The following is a 16046-nucleotide window of genomic DNA, read 5'->3' on the forward strand; positions in this document are numbered from 1 at the left end:
AAGAATGGGAATAAAGCAGATGCTGTGCTCAGGTATAGTTTTTAGAGATAAAAAGGAGGAAGAAGATAGAAAGAAACAGCTGGATACATGAAATAAAAAATAGAGAAGAATGGGGAGAAAGGGAACAAAGATGGCTTAAAGATTTGGAACTGGGTGGGGGGGGAGGCGAACTTGATAGGATAATTGTTTTGACCATTAGTAAGTTTTAAAAGTACTGTTAAATGAACTTCAAAAGGTTACTAAGAGCATTATACATAAGCCTCCAGGATAAAATCTTGTTTATAAAATGTGATTTCCCTCTAAGTCTTCTTGTTTGACACTTTCACCTGTGATTTATATTTATGGAGAATGTCACAAATATTTTGGGGGTAAAATCACATTGTATCAGTTCCTGAATTTTCCCCAAGAATTTCACACAGACCCTTCATGATATTTTTCTTCTTCTTAGAAGCAACTTAGAAGTTATTTACATATATACCTCGTTTATGCTTACCTTAATGTTTTTTTTGTCCCATTTTAATGTTTTTTAAAATAAAGTCTTTAGTGTAAGACAAAACATGATCATTTGTATAGATCTTTAAAAAACACCCAAATTCTTGAAAAAATACTCTGCCTATTTGTTGCATGGAGGAGGAGAAGCACAAGGAAACAAGGAGCCGTACCTCACTGGCGATTTCCCTGGAGGCTTTGGCATGCTTGATTTCAATGGCATCTGCTCTTATGTCGTAGCCTTTCTGCTTGGCCTCATCCCAGTCTTTCTGGTAGAGTTTCTATTGAGGGGAAAAAACAGGTTTGTTTACAAGAATTGAAGATAAGTGAATATACTCAAAGTGGTCATATGAGTCATAAGGCATAATGTCAATGATGGCAGCATAAGAACAGAACCTGTCACTTCTGAGTTCTTCTCTTGGTTATTGGTCATTTACTTTGTGGAGTGCAGGATACTTCTGATTAAATTTTCAAAGGTAAACATCTAAGTGTAGCAGCTAAACACCTAAATCTAAACATCTGAATCCAAACGAATATTTGAATATCTGCATTCATCACTATATGGCCCACATCTGAAGAAATCTCATTACACAGCAGATGAAAACTAAGAATCAATGGTGAACCTTTTTCACAAGGCAACATATGAAACCTGATTAGATTTTCTTCCTAGTGTTGTCCTTTGACTTTTTAGAGGTCTCTGCTAATGATGTGGCAGATATATCATACATATCCTGCACTTTGCATATAATTAAAAGTTGTCATTTGGCTTTTCTTATGGCATTTAAATGTCAAACAAGAAAGTTCTGGATCAATCAAAAACTTAATAAAGGCAATAGAAAAAAAGATAATAGAGACTGTTACCTCTTAAGAGGCATTTAACCAGGGATTTCATTATTCTCAAATGAGATACAATGAAACTGAGTTGTAAACATTAGGTATAGGACAGTGATTTCAAGGTTGAAAGAAGTACACCAGTAAGATTCAGGTATCCCACACATTGCAGTCCAGGGACTCAACCATGTATCTAAACTAACATTTAAAAGAGAATTTCCATTCATATTGCATTAGGAGCGGTAGCTAGAGAGAAAGTGTCGAGCACCAAAAGCTGTAAACATTTCTAAGAGAGGTAATTCTTCAATTACAACCCACTCCATAGCAGACAGATAATGATTCATAAAGGCATTGACACTTCATATCCATGCCACTTACATTGCTGATTTGCATGGCATTGATTTGGGCCTGCAGCATGACTGGCGTGTCGGAAGGAATGCTGATGTTGGTTTTGTCTTTATTCCAGGCTTCTTGATACAGTTTCTGTGGAGAGAAGGGAAATTTTATTTCAATATTTCATAGAGAATGGAGATCTGAAACATAAAGTCTAAGTGACCATTTAACCTAGAAAAATGTTTTCATATATTGCTGTGGTGGTTAATTTTATGTGTCAACTTGCCTAAGCCACAGTACCCAGATATTTGGTCAAACATTATTCCAGACGTTCTGTGAAGGTATTTTTTTTTCACTTTTTTAAAATTAAGGTACTAGAAGCCCAGTGCACGAAATTCGTGCACAGTGGGGGGTTGTCCCTCAGCCCAGCCTGTACCCTCTCCAATCTGGGACCCCTGGAGGGATGTCCGACTGCCCACCGGGATCGGGCCTAAACGGGCAGTCGGACATCCCTCTCACAATCCAAGACTGCTGGCTCCCAAATGCTTGCCTGCCTGCCTTCCTGATTGCCCCTAACCGCTTCTGCCTGCCAGCCTGATCACCCCCTAACCACTCCGCTGCCAGCCTGTTTGCCCCAACTTCCCTCCTCTGCCAACCTGGTCACCCCTCACTGCCCTCTCCTGCAGGGTTGATCACCTCCAACTGCCCTCTCTTGCAGGCCTGGTCCTTCTCAACTGCCCTCCCTTGCAGGCCTGGTGCCTTCCAACTGCCCTCTCCTGCTGGCCATCTTGTGGTGGCCATCTTGTGTCCACATGGGGGCAGGATCTTTGACTACATGGGGGCAGCTATATTGTGTGTTGCAGTGATGATCAATCTGTATATTACTCTTTTATTAGATAGGATTATATGTGTACATATCTTACCATTGTCCCCCCCACCCCATACCCATACATGCCCTCACCCCCCAGAGTTTTGTGTCCATTGGTTATGCTTATATGCATGTGTGAAGGTATTTTTAAGATGACATTAACATCTCAGCAGACTTTGGGTAAAGCCTACTACCCTCCGTATTGTAGGTGGGCTTTGCCCAGTCAAAGGCCTTACTAGAAACAAGTCTGACCTCCCCTGAGCAAGAAGGAGCTCTGCCTGTCGATGCCTTTGCGCTTGAACTGCAGCTCCTTCCTGCCTCCAGTCTGCCGGCCCACCCTGCAGATGTTGGACTTGCCGGCTCCACAGCAGAGCCAATTCCTTACAACCAATCTCTCTCTTTCCTACACACCCTATTGGTTCTGCTTTTCAGGAGAACCCTGACGAATACAATCTTACACCATTTAATATCCAGCATTGTGCCACAGGTTTTAGTATTTTATAGAACTTAAATATTTGTTTTCCTGACTCACAACGGAGTAACACTTTTCTAATTTTAGTGCTTCCAAATGTGTGGCAGGGGACAGGCACGTTGGCATGCGTCAGAGTTCTGCTTTGCATGCGCCCTCACTGAACTAGTGAAGAGACTCTTAGAGGTGCTCCCATCACCACAGTCTTTGAAGAGGAACAGTCCACCTGTCCCCCGTGGCTGGCCTCATTTGATAACAAAGCCCCACAAAAGAAAAGCCTGAGATAAGAGGGTTCTTACTTCACTAATTTGCAGAGAATTGGCTTTTGCCAGGACAACCTCTGGAGTGTCAGTAATGCAAGTGAATTTCAAGGCTTCTGGTCGCGTCCGATAGAGTCTTTCATTCATCAGGTCTTGAGCACCTTTCACCCTGGTCATTTCTACGGAGCCTTCTGGCATCCAGCCAATGCCACGCAGCCACTCCAGGTCTGCCTTATACACACTCTACAAGGGGTTAGAACAAAATGTTGTTCCCATGTTATTAAACAATGTGAATGGTGCCCCCCCCCCCCCGCTCCCCCCGGGGTTGTGCACAGCCCATGGATCTGTCCACAGAGGAAATGACTGGACAATTAGTAAATCTACATCCTCCCATTCCACCTTTCCCAGCGTTCATGTTACGTACATCACTCTGCAGCTCATAGGCCCTCTTTGCTTGGATAATGTCGTTTTGATCAGGTAAGCATGTCCAGTGATGCAGGATATTCCGGTAGTCAATGTCACTGACCAATGTCTGACATTTCTTGGCCAGCAAGATGCCTAACATATCCACTGGGGTACTGTACTTGGTCTTGAATTTTTCAAAGTCCTTCTTGTACTCTCTTTCACTTTGAATCTTCCCTGCATTTATGGCACACATAATTTTGGGGTCATCTTCAATGCTCTGGGCTCCAATGTGGTGGCCTTTCTGCTTTTCATATGCTTCTTTGTATTTGTACTAAAATGTCAGAAATATAGGTTTAGAAATCCAGTTCTATTACCATATACACACTGACAATTACAACATGAAATCCAAATAGCAAACGGATAAGAATTTTACTTTGCAAATATTTTGGCATCTCTGTATAATTTTAAACTAACATTTTATGCTATCATTACATTAATAACTGTAGTGTAATCATATATCTTCATTGGTGGAACCCTTTCCTCCATCAACTAACTGTGATTCCAAAATGTATTTTTCTTCTCTATGACAACACAGGGAAAGGTCTTAGAACGTAGCAAGCAGGCCTGGAGGAATACATGTGGAAGCAGTTACAAAGTGGGGCCCGCCAGCCGCACTAGGGCTGTTCAGCCATGTGAGACCAAGGGGGTCAGATGGAGGGCACTTACGTCACTGGCAATGTCCCTCGAGGCCTTGGCACTTTTGATGGAAATAGCATCAGCTCTCAGGTCATAGTCCTTCATCTTTGATTCATCCCATCCCTTGGTGTAAAGTTTCTATGTGGAGGATAATACACAACAGAAAAATAAAAGGGTTATAGAAAGTTACTAGGCCTATTCCAGAAAGGAAGGTGGTAAGATAGAAAAAAGTATTTTAATTACTCCTAGAGAAGCTTAAACAACAATCAAAAAAATCTCTTACTTGGCTGATATTGACAGAATTGCTCTTGGCCAGCATGATTTCGGGGGTGTCCGGCATCACATGGATGGAAGTTTTGTCAGCATCCCAAGCTTCTGTATATAAGTGCTATGAGGGAAATAAGACCCATTTTTTTTAAAGGCAGTATATTAAAGTTATTATAAAATTTAACTCACTTAAGTAAAATAGCCTATTTAAGGTTATTTAGAGGCAAGGGAAGCAAAAGGGTAGTGAGAAGAGTCAAACATGGCAATATTTAAATAGCCATATGACCATTTCACAGCTAACATGAAACAACATAATGATCTCAATTATTAATTCTTTTCATCCAGTAAAACTCAAGCTTACTCATAGTAGATAGAGCTTGGCTATAGAACTGTGATGTAGTAGAAATCCCTAGACTTCAGAGTCAATCCCAAGTTCAAACCCAACTCCACTATGTCCAAGTTATGTGATCTTGAAAAAGGCACATAATGCCTCATATTCCTCATTTCTTGGAGGGAGATAATCATATATTTTTTATTGAGTATTTTTTGAAGATTAACAATAACATATAAAATGCATCAGTCATTGTAGGCACTCAACAAATTTTGTATTTCTATTGCTGTTATCACTGTGGTTACTGCTGATGGGTGTAGTATAGAATAGAATTTCTGGAGCTTTAATACCCCTAATTCTGCAGTTTGCTGAAGGCCAACTTCACATTCTCCACTGAGCAAACACTCAATATCACCACCTGAATGTTCGAAAGATGTCCAGGCAGGTGTGGGAGAATTTAGATAAGTTGAATTCCATCTAAAATTAGCCCAGTCTCAATAAACAGATTGCTAGAACTCTGGAAAAAAAAACTCATCATCTATCTTATGTAATAAAACTGAACGCAGCAATAGCAGCTCACTTTTCAAAACGGATTTCCACAACCTAAGGAGAAAGAATAAACCAAGCAACTAATTTGAGTTGTGCATTGGTACTTCTATAAACACGGTGTTTCCCAGACTTTAGAACAAAAGGCTAAATGTTATATATTTCTCACTTTATGAACTACATTCATGAAAGGTATGACTTAGGTAACTGGAAAGAGCTGAAGACTAACCTTGCTCATTGTCAGGGCATTACTCTTTGCCAGGACAATTTCTGGGGTATCTGTAATGCATGTGAATTTGAGCTTATCTGCAGGCAGACGGTACTTCCTGTCACTCAGGATTTCGCCAGCTCTCTTCACCTTTTCGACCTCTACAGAGCCAATGGGCACCCATCCAATGCCTCGCAGCCACTCAAGATCAGCCTTGTAAATAGCCTGAAAATGAAATAAGGTCAAATATTTTTAAAAGTTACCTAGACAACTTTGTGTCTGACCCTGAGTTAGCATCTACAGAGGATGTATAATTCTGAATCTTACTTGTGTGAATTTCTGGGAAGACCCTCTGTACCACAGTGTACAGAGGAGCTAAACACTTTGTTCCTGCAGGTAGCCTTGTTTTAAAGACCCCGAAATCGCTATAATAATATGTGATTTCATTAATACAAAAGCATTTTAAGGAAATTACTGTTGCTTCCTGATACAAAGAGCTTATTTTCCGATTTGATTGCCCATATCTCCTTGTGTAGGACTAATAGAACAGAGTTTGTTCTGAACTAATTGGACGTTGGCCTTCACAGCCAGTCCTATAATCTAAAGAAAGGATGACCACACGTTGAATTAATGCGCTTTCTGGGAACAACAAAAAGGGTGTCTTTTTTCATATAATTCTATATACATGCTTCTAAGACAAAGAGTACATATATTTTTACTCTCATTTATGTTATTTTCAGTCCTCTTTTCTGTCATAATTCAAGTAAAATAAGGTATTTCATCTTTCAGTTTTATTCTTTGAATTTAAATAAATGCTTGAAGGATAATTTTTCTCATTAGTAAGGGTAACAATCCTTTTTATTTTTATGGATTTTTTTGGAAACTCTCTTTTTACAATACCACTATTTATCATTCTTTTGAAAGTGACTACTTATGAGAGCCTGATTTAAAAAACAACAAGGAGCTACTAAACCAATAAGGTAGCATTTAAGTGCTCAGGGCAGTTTACTAGCTGACAACAAAAGTACCTGACATATTCCTAGGAAACTGCTGTTTTCAGCTTCTTGGATAAATTATCTCAATGTATAATTCATTCCTAAACTTTCTTTTACAAGTTATAATAGATATTTCCTGTAAATTAATTAGTCAGAAAAAGGTAATGTAATCCATTCATTTGGAAAATTAGGTTGAGTTAAACTAGAATATCAATGAACTTAGATAGAAAAAAATATATATATATTTATTTTCATTAACCTCTAATGGAAATATAGCATTTCTTTCAATTATGAGTTTAGTTGAGAGATCATAGTAGTATTGGCACTACATGGGATTTGGTTGGCAACAGAAATCACAAATATTTTCATTTCCAATTACAGTTGTGCAGACATCTTAAAATATTTATGCTCATCACTTCTTTGAAATTAAGCTAGTTACTACACTCACTGCTAGATATTTTCATTTAATGTGTTAATAAAAATCCATATGTATATGCATACATATACATATAAACACATATGTATGTATATATATTTTAAATTTATACATTTTATGACACTGTCCTGAGAAGTTGTCCATAGGTCTCGCCAGATTGCCAACAAATTCCATGGCACACAAGAAGTTAGGCCTCTTTTTTGAGCTTTTAACACACATTCTGAATAATAGTAGACCTACTCACATCACTCTGAAGGTCATAGGCCTTCCGAGCCTGAATGACATCGTTCTGGTCGGGCAGACAGGTCCACTCATGCAGGGGATGCTTGTAGTCTATGTCGCTTACAAGGATCTGGCACTTCTTGGCCAGCACCACCCCCAGCATGTCCACGGGGCTGCTGAACTTGGTCTTCGACTTCTCAAAGTCCTTCTTGTACTCCCTGTCACTCTGGATCTTGGCCACATGCATGGACCACATCATCTTGGGGTCATCTTTGATGTTCCGGGCTCCAATGTGGTGGCCGAGCTGCTTACGATAGCCTTCCTTGTACTTGTACTGAAAAAAAGAAAAGAGATATGAGTCTAATGATAAGAACATCTCATTTATATCACATTTCATAATTTCATACACAAATTCCTGTATTTATTTTAATCTTTGCCACAATTAGTGTGAGAGAGAAAGGTAAATATTATCAAGCCCACTTACCTCACTGGCAATATCTCTGGAAGCCTTGGCTGCTTGGATTGGAATGGCATCCACACGCAAGTCATAGCCTTCCTTCTTGGACTCTTCCAAAGCAAGTTTATAGAGTTTCTGCAGAAAAGAGAGTCATTAAAGCACTTCTCCTTTCATAAAAAAGAAAACTGTTATTTATTGAACTTTCTTCATCCTCATTTAAACTACAGAAACAAATCCACAAAGTGAAGTATTAGGGTGGGTTTGTACAAAATTTGGTTTTATAGGCACTTAAAGATTTTAAGGCACATGTTCTAAACTTTGGAATTTTATTGATTGGCAAATTTCAAAAATTTGGGGTTGCCAAAATTTTGTCTTGTCAAACAAATACATGCTAAAAAACCTATTTACTATCACTATCATAAAATAAAAGAGAGGCCATTTTAATATTTAAAAAGGAGAAAGAATAAGGAAAGTATTTTAAAACTAAATATATTTGGACTCATAAAAAATTCAGTGCCTTGTCCTTTTTCTTCCTCATTTTGTTGTGGATTATCATTACAGACTGTGATCTATTTGTAGAGTTTCAGAATCATTGGCCTGATGAAAATGTTGTTCCTGAATGAAACACATAGAAAAATGCTTGCAAATAACATTTATTTATAACACTTATTAATAACATTAATAAAGCAGCAAAAACAATCATTAGCAAGTGATTTCTAAGCCTGTGCCTGCCTGGTAAATAGTTGTTTAACCAAATAATGACTTGATACCCACATTGTCATATAGGGGAAGGCTTGAGGAGTATAATTCCTATTGGAATATTCCTCCATAAGCATTCCATTCCCTGATATTCGGTTACTAAAGGGCTGGCCTACTTTGTAGATCTAACATATAGTCCAAAATTGAATCAAGTCCTATCTCTTACTAGCAATGTTAGTTTGGAGTATGTATAATAAATTAGTCAAAACAGTTTAAGAAGACAGTTACAACAGTTCATCTTTGCCTTTCTGTTCATTATAAAAGCAATAGTTTACTCACATCACTATAGTTTATTCTGTTAAGCTTGGCTAGCATGATTTCCGGAGTGTCAGGCATGACATGGATTGTTTTCTTATCATTGTCCCAGGCTTCAGTATATAAGCGCTATGGGAAAAAAAGATGAGAAAAATTATTTTGGAGTTCACAGATACTTCTTTGATTATGTGCCAGTCATCTCTCCTCTATACAAAGTAGAAATAAAATTATTAAAGTTGCATATAGTCCTATCTTTTATGTACATAAATTAGTATTTCTAAGAGTATTTATCTCACTATTTTGTTCACTCATAGTTTTTATTGTTTCTTAAAAAAAAGTTATGAAAGTATAATTGGATTGCAGCATTTAAAATCTGTAGTTAAAAAATAATTATAGCACATTGCATTTTTAACATAACGGAAAAGTAATTTTTAAAAGTATCATAAACCCTATGGGAATTTTTAAAATGTAGTGATATGTCAGCATTTTGAACTTGTTCCAAGGTGAATTTTGGTATCTAACAGGGAGGAGTGAAGACTCACCTTATTCATGTTTATAGCATTGCTCTTTGCCAGCACCTGCTCCGGGGTGTCAGTTATGCTGGTAAATTTCAGTGCATCTGGACGCTGACGGTAGATATTATCACTCAGGATCTCTGTGGCCCTCTTGGCTTTAACAACTTCCAAGGAGCCAATTGGAACCCAGCCAATGCCTTTCATCCATTCAAGGTCTGACTTATACAAATTCTGCAAATCAACAGATTAAAAAACCACATTCATTAATTAATGTTCCAGATTCACAGTCACAAAATGGCTCATACTAGAGAAAATACGAAGTACTGATGAACAGATAAGGCTCCCAGCACAGTCCATCACTCATTCATAAACATTATTGAATCCAGAGTATATTTTTTTCCTAAGTATCTTTTTGTACAGAGTATTATACCAAGAACTAGGAAGGATTTTTTTTATATATAATAAAAGACACAGTCATGTCCTTGAGTGTATTACAAATTTTTTACACAAGATAGTATATTAGATATTTCCCAAATTACTCCTTTAATTTACTCTCAATAGGACATGCTAATTGTTAATAAAATTAGATTATTGTTTTCTTAAGAACCAACTTTATTTTATTTTTTATTGAATTTATTGTGGTGGCATTGGTTCACAAAGCCATACAGGCTTCAAGTATACAACTCAACAAAACATCATTAAAAAGATAAGAATGCCTTAGAATTTTCCTGTCAGTAGGTATAAAATATGAATGTTTTTAAAAATAATTTAGTGTACTATACTTTTGTTTCCTAACTCTCCCCACACTACCCTCCATTGACATATACATACATTTCTACCACTTCTGCAAAAAATAAAAAAAAGGGGAGCTATATATTTTTTGAGGATTAAGTTTCATCTAACTCAGACAAAGGAAGCCTAAATTACCAGGAAGAAATATACCTGTATAAAATTGATAATATATACTTTATTTCATATTTTACATATAACTTTTGGGGAAGAAAAATTGTGGAATAATTTGTAGTGCTATCAATGGCAAACTGTTTTGGAACATTCAATTGTATACTATTTAGAAGTATGCAAACAAATTCCAGTCCATTGGTACTAGTCAGAACCCACGGACATGCTTCAGATCTGCTTTTAACATGCAGAACCAGCATCAGGAATACTCACGTCGCTCTGGAGGTCATAAGCTTTCCGAGCGTGGATGACGTCATTCTGGTCAGGCAGGCACGTCCACTCATGAAGGAGATGTTTATAGTCCACATCACTGACCAAGGTCTGACATTTCTTGGCCAAAACGATGCCAAGCATGTCCACCGGGCTGCTGTATCTGGTCTTGTATTTCTCAAATTCTTTCTTGTACTCGCGGGCGCTCAGCACTTTGGCAATGTGAAGGGACCACATCATCTTGGGGTCGTCGTGGATGGCTCGGGCACCAATGTGGTGACCCAGTTGCTTACGATAAGCTTCTTTGTATTTGTACTGAAAGAGAGAACCAGTAACAGAGGAGGAAGCTTGACGAGCTCTTCCCTGTTGTTCTTGCTGTGGTGATGCTTTTCTGTGGAGCCCTTAAGACACTAGGGCGTTTCATCATGTGATGCTACACATTGGGGCCTGCTGACTCCCAAGGAAGAGGTTAGTGGGCCTACTCTCATACTCGCACAGTATAACTCCCCAATGACTCCTTTACATTGTGCTAAAAATTACTTGTTGGCAAAAAGTGATTAAACATGAACATTGAAAGGCTGAGCTCAATTAGAGTGACAGTGTCTCAGAAGTCGGTCATGTGGGTGGGTACATCCAGGATGTGTTTACATGGTTCATTAATTTTATTTTCCTAAGGCATTCTGATAAATTTCCTCTGCACAAATAATCGGGGGCTGGGGGGAGGTGTAGTTTAAAACCAGGCAATTTTTGTTGTTTGATGGGTATAGAGTTTCAGTTTTGCCAGTTGAAGAATTGAGAACATACTTAACACTACTGAACTGTACACTGCATAACGGTGTTATGTGTTGCTTTATCATGCTAAAAAATGAAAAACCTGCGAAAATGGACAATATTGTTACTCTTGGATTAATGTCTAGGTTGTCAATAAATCTGATATTTTTATCTTTAGGGTAAAGGAATATTGATTTTTGTGGACCCTTCAGCAGGAAAATTTATAGCTTTCTTGCTATTCTATGTCCTTCTTCAAGTCATGGGGAGAACTCAGTTAAACTTACTTCTTTCCTGGGGTTTTTGCCTTGGGTGTATCCCGAGGAGAGCTCAATACATGTCCATCTAACTAATCAAAGCACTCAGTTTTACTAAGCAAAGCCCAAGTGACAAGAATCAAAGGAACCACATTCCAAACCCAGGCTTTGTCCTGTGATGCTTGTGACCTTGGGCAGGTTACCTACTCTCTCAAAGCCTCCATGTATTTGCCTACACAATAAAGGTGGCTAAGATGGATGATGACTGAAGAGACTTCCGGCTGTGTTCCTATACTGCGATGCCCCATGTAGGGCCTGGCCTGTTGGTAACAAAGGCAGGGACTTCATCAGCTCTTACATCACTGGCGATGTCCCTGGAGGCCTTGGCAGCCACAATAGAAATGGCGTCACTCCTCAAGTCATAGCCTTCTTTCTTGGCTTCTTCCATGGCCTGGCGATAGAGGCTCTGAGAACAGAATAATACCTTTTTAGTGAAAGCAAGATACAGCACTTGCTTTCACTCTAAAAATGTATTTTTGCCAAAGGAAGACTACCTTTGGATGCAGAACTGCACTAGTATATTCTGCTTTGAATATATTTTAAAAAGATATAAGCATGCCTCTTCTTTATAGATACATTGTATTAGGCAAAATGTAATCAATATGGGTAAAACAATGAATATGGCCAAGTCTTGAAAATGAGTACTTAAATTTATTTTTGTAAAAAAAACTGAAGAAAAGTCTGCCTTCCCCCTCTTTTGTTAAAAACGAAGACACATGCACGTACACACACACACACACACACACACACACACACACACACACACACACAAAATCAAGATTTTTCCTGAATAAACCAAATAATTGTTCTTTGTCAAGAACAACTTGGCAAGAAGCTGTTTCTGCAACAGTATTTCTGGACTGCAAAGATATATGATGACAAATTTAGCTAGAGATAATGCATAAAAAATGTATTTTACTGTCTTCGGACAATTCCAAAATGGATAAATGTAAGAATTCTCTTTCAGTTCTTGTAAATAAACAAATAAACCTCAAGTTATTTTGGGCATGTTAAAAATTTAATTTTCATGGTGACTTGAGTGTGAAAGGAAAAAATTAAAGTTACTAAGCAACTATTTTGTACCAGGCTCCACACTGGGCATATTATATATATGACCTTATTTAGTCATCACAGAAATTCTTCAAGATAGGCATTTTTATCTTGTTTTACAGATGAGTAACTGAGGAAAAATTCACAGAACAAATTTGTAGCAAGTACTAATCTGATAAGAGTAATAAATATTTTTAATTAAAATTACAATTTGTTTCAATCATTAATAGTTGACTTTGAGAGCTTTCCCCCCCCTTTCTGGAGAAATTTTTGTATTTATCAATTTCTCTATCTATCTATCTATCTATCTATCTATCTATCTATCTATTTTTTGAATTTAGTAATACATATATTCAGGGTACAGTAATGGCATAAAAATAAAATTACTTGGACCACATGAGAATTAAATCCATAATTCTGACCTTCTTACTACATCAGCAAAGATCAATGTGGTCAGATCAAGGAGATAAAGTAAATAGTCTTACCTCACTATAATTTATTTTATTTTGTCTTGCCAACATAATTTCAGGTGTATCAGGCATGATATGGATTTGGGTCTTGTCTTTGTCCCAGGCTTCTGTGTATAAGCGCTGTGAAAGATAAAAAGGTTAATGAATTAGAAACGCAATGCTTGCTGTAAACAGGAGTTTGCAACTTAGGGATCATGACAAAATTGAAAGCCAGCATCCTCACTATCTGTGTTGTTTGCTTTAGTATACCATACTGTTCAGTCGCTTTGATATTACAAGATATACACTGAGTGGCCAGATTATTATGATCTCTGAACGCATAATAATCTGGCCACTCAGTGTGTTTATGTGTGTGTGTGTGTATACACACACACACACACACACACACACACACATATATATTAGAGGCCCGGTGCATGAATTCGTGCATGGGTGGGGACCGGCCAGCCTGGCCAGGGGGAGGGGACATGAGTGGTTGGCCGGCCTGCCTGCTGGTCGAACTCCTGATCGAGGGGACAATTTGCATATTAGCCTTTTATTATATAGGATATACACTGAGTGGCCAGATTATTATGCGTTCAGAGATAATAATAATCTGGCCACTCAGTGTACATTATCACTAAATATAAATGTAGACTAAGATATGACCAGTAAACATGTGTGTTTCATTTCAAGATCATCTCCATTCCAATTAAATGAAAAGCAAATATTTCCAAGCATATATGCACATCCACATGCACTGTGGCTATATAAACAAATCCTTCCCATAGTTTTGTTGTTTGTTTGTTTATTAACTGCAAATGTACCTGGATTAGCCATCTCCAGATTTCTTATTTTATAAATGTTATGGAGATGTGCATTTGACTTGTTTGTTCTATATTTACCTAGACGAGTACTCAACAAGAAAGAAACCTTCATACAAAACCATGTATACCTCTCATAGACTTCAAACAGTTTGCACACCGAAAAGCTGTCCTGTTCTTAATTCTGCCTATTTCACAAGAGACCTCAAAGCAGAAATTCCCACATATATTTTTGAAATCCTAATGTAATTGAATAGAGAACTCAACCAAATCACTATCCATGGATGGCAATGGACTAAGACAAAAAAGATGAATTAATTATCAATATCTAAGAGCATATAGCCCTGTTTTACTTTCCCCCAAATTGGGGGCTCACCTTGTTCATGGTGATGGCATTGTTCTTTGCCAGCACCTGCTCCAGGGAGTCAGTCACGCTGGTGAATTTCTGCTTGTCTGGAGGCTGACGGTATAAGTTGTCACTCAGGATCTCTGCAGCTCTCTTGCACTTGACCACATCCAGAGACCCGATGGGGACCCAGCCAATGCCTCTCATCCACTGGAGATCTGATTTATACATGTTCTGGTGAGATAAACACAAAGGCAAGTATTACTCAAGCTGTTATGACACTTGATTTGGAAAATAAAAGAAAAAGACTGGAAACCTTGGATAGCCAGACTATATGTCTTTTAAAATATAAAGGCCAATTGGATAGAGCTTCATGTATTACGATCTCTTTAAAAGAAAAGGCACAATGAATGAGGGGTGAGAGGAAAAGCATTATTCTTTCTGAGAGCTTTGTCTAATCCTAGATCCTTATCTATGTATTACTACAGTTATTTTCAACCTTTTAAATCTCATGGCACACAAAAACTAATTACTAAAATCCTATGGCACATGAAAAAAATACGTTATATTTTTTGCTGATCTGAAAAAAAAGGTATAATTTTGACTCATTCACACCAGACAGCTATTGTTGTGTTGGCTATTGTCGTATTTTAATTCGACAATCGAAGGGAAAAAAGGTCAGTGCTCCTGACTAAATAGTCAGGTATTGCATGTTTTAAAAATTCTTGCAGCACGATGGTTGAATATCACTGTATCACTATCTTGAGGTTGGTCACCATTGGTATTTGATGGGTCTCAGTACTCACGTCGCTCTGGATTTCATAGGCCTGCCGAGCGTGGATGACGTCATTCTGGTCGGGCAGGCACGTCCACTGGTGCAGGTAGTTCTTATAGTCAATGTCACTGACCAAGGTCTGGCACTTCTTGGCCAGCACCACTCCCAGCATGTCCACGGGGCTGCTGTACCTGGTCTTCGACTTCTCAAAGTCCTTCTTGTACTCCCTGTCACTCTGGATCTTGGCCACATGCATGGACCACATCATCTTGGGGTCATCCTTAATGTTCCGGGCTCCAATGTGGTGGCCAAGCTGCTTGCGGTAACCATCTTTGTATTTGTACTGAAATAAAAGCAGTGATTTTAAAAATAAAATAAATAGAAAGGGCTAAAAGTTTCATTCATTTAAAAGTTTATTATTTCAAAATTGGTAATTCTTTCAGAGAAATGGAATCATCTGAATATCAACTTATCTCCTCATCCTAAACTCTGATTAGACTTCACAATACTCTAATGAGAAGATATGCCAAACTACATAGTTTTATAGTTTGCAGACATTAAGTCCCTAAAACAAAAGAAGCAACACTTTTAGGAAAAGTCAGTCAGAATTATATACTGCCTTTTCTTCATCTTGGGCCAGTGAAACCAGAAATTTTACATATGGTTTTGAGAATGCTACTCCTGAGTACACAAGTACCATTTCACCCTCCAAACCACCTGTTACCCCTCCCAAACCGGGCTCTGCTGACTTTTATTTGACTCCCTGAAATGGACTGGCTTGGGTTTTCCATCCAGTGTGTCCGGCTCTGTCAGACATCAAATTTGGCTGAGGTTTGTTGGGATTTCTCAAGTAAGAAATCAGATTCTATAACTACAAGAAAGCATATTGTTGGAGGTGGTGGGAAGTGCTGACTCTGGATATTTTCTCTCCAGGTAACAAAATGACGCAAATCTTAATGTGTATTTATGGAAGTCTGAGTTCTCCACCAAAGGACCCACTTCCTT

At 38.1% G+C, this 16046-nt stretch overlaps 1 protein-coding gene across 1 annotated transcript in view; it reads right to left on the bottom strand.

Annotated features, from left to right (window-relative positions):
• NEB (nebulin) overlaps positions 1 to 16046 on the bottom strand; it is a 191668-nt gene that overhangs the window by 86012 nt on the left and 89610 nt on the right. The window contains exons 65-77 of the mRNA XM_054723403.1: positions 15073 to 15384; positions 14297 to 14500; positions 13133 to 13237; positions 11896 to 12003; positions 10516 to 10827; positions 9370 to 9573; positions 8852 to 8956; positions 7841 to 7948; positions 7379 to 7690; positions 5725 to 5928; positions 4635 to 4739; positions 4382 to 4489; positions 3675 to 3986 (exon numbers count right to left, since the gene is read on the bottom strand). Of these exons, the coding sequence (XP_054579378.1) occupies positions 3675 to 3986; positions 4382 to 4489; positions 4635 to 4739; positions 5725 to 5928; positions 7379 to 7690; positions 7841 to 7948; positions 8852 to 8956; positions 9370 to 9573; positions 10516 to 10827; positions 11896 to 12003; positions 13133 to 13237; positions 14297 to 14500; positions 15073 to 15384 (2499 nt within the window). The remainder of the gene's footprint in view (positions 1 to 3674; positions 3987 to 4381; positions 4490 to 4634; positions 4740 to 5724; positions 5929 to 7378; positions 7691 to 7840; positions 7949 to 8851; positions 8957 to 9369; positions 9574 to 10515; positions 10828 to 11895; positions 12004 to 13132; positions 13238 to 14296; positions 14501 to 15072; positions 15385 to 16046) is intronic.

The sequence above is a fragment of the Eptesicus fuscus genome, chromosome 11 (assembly GCF_027574615.1).
Source record: "Eptesicus fuscus isolate TK198812 chromosome 11, DD_ASM_mEF_20220401, whole genome shotgun sequence".
Taxonomy (NCBI): domain Eukaryota; kingdom Metazoa; phylum Chordata; class Mammalia; order Chiroptera; family Vespertilionidae; genus Eptesicus; species Eptesicus fuscus.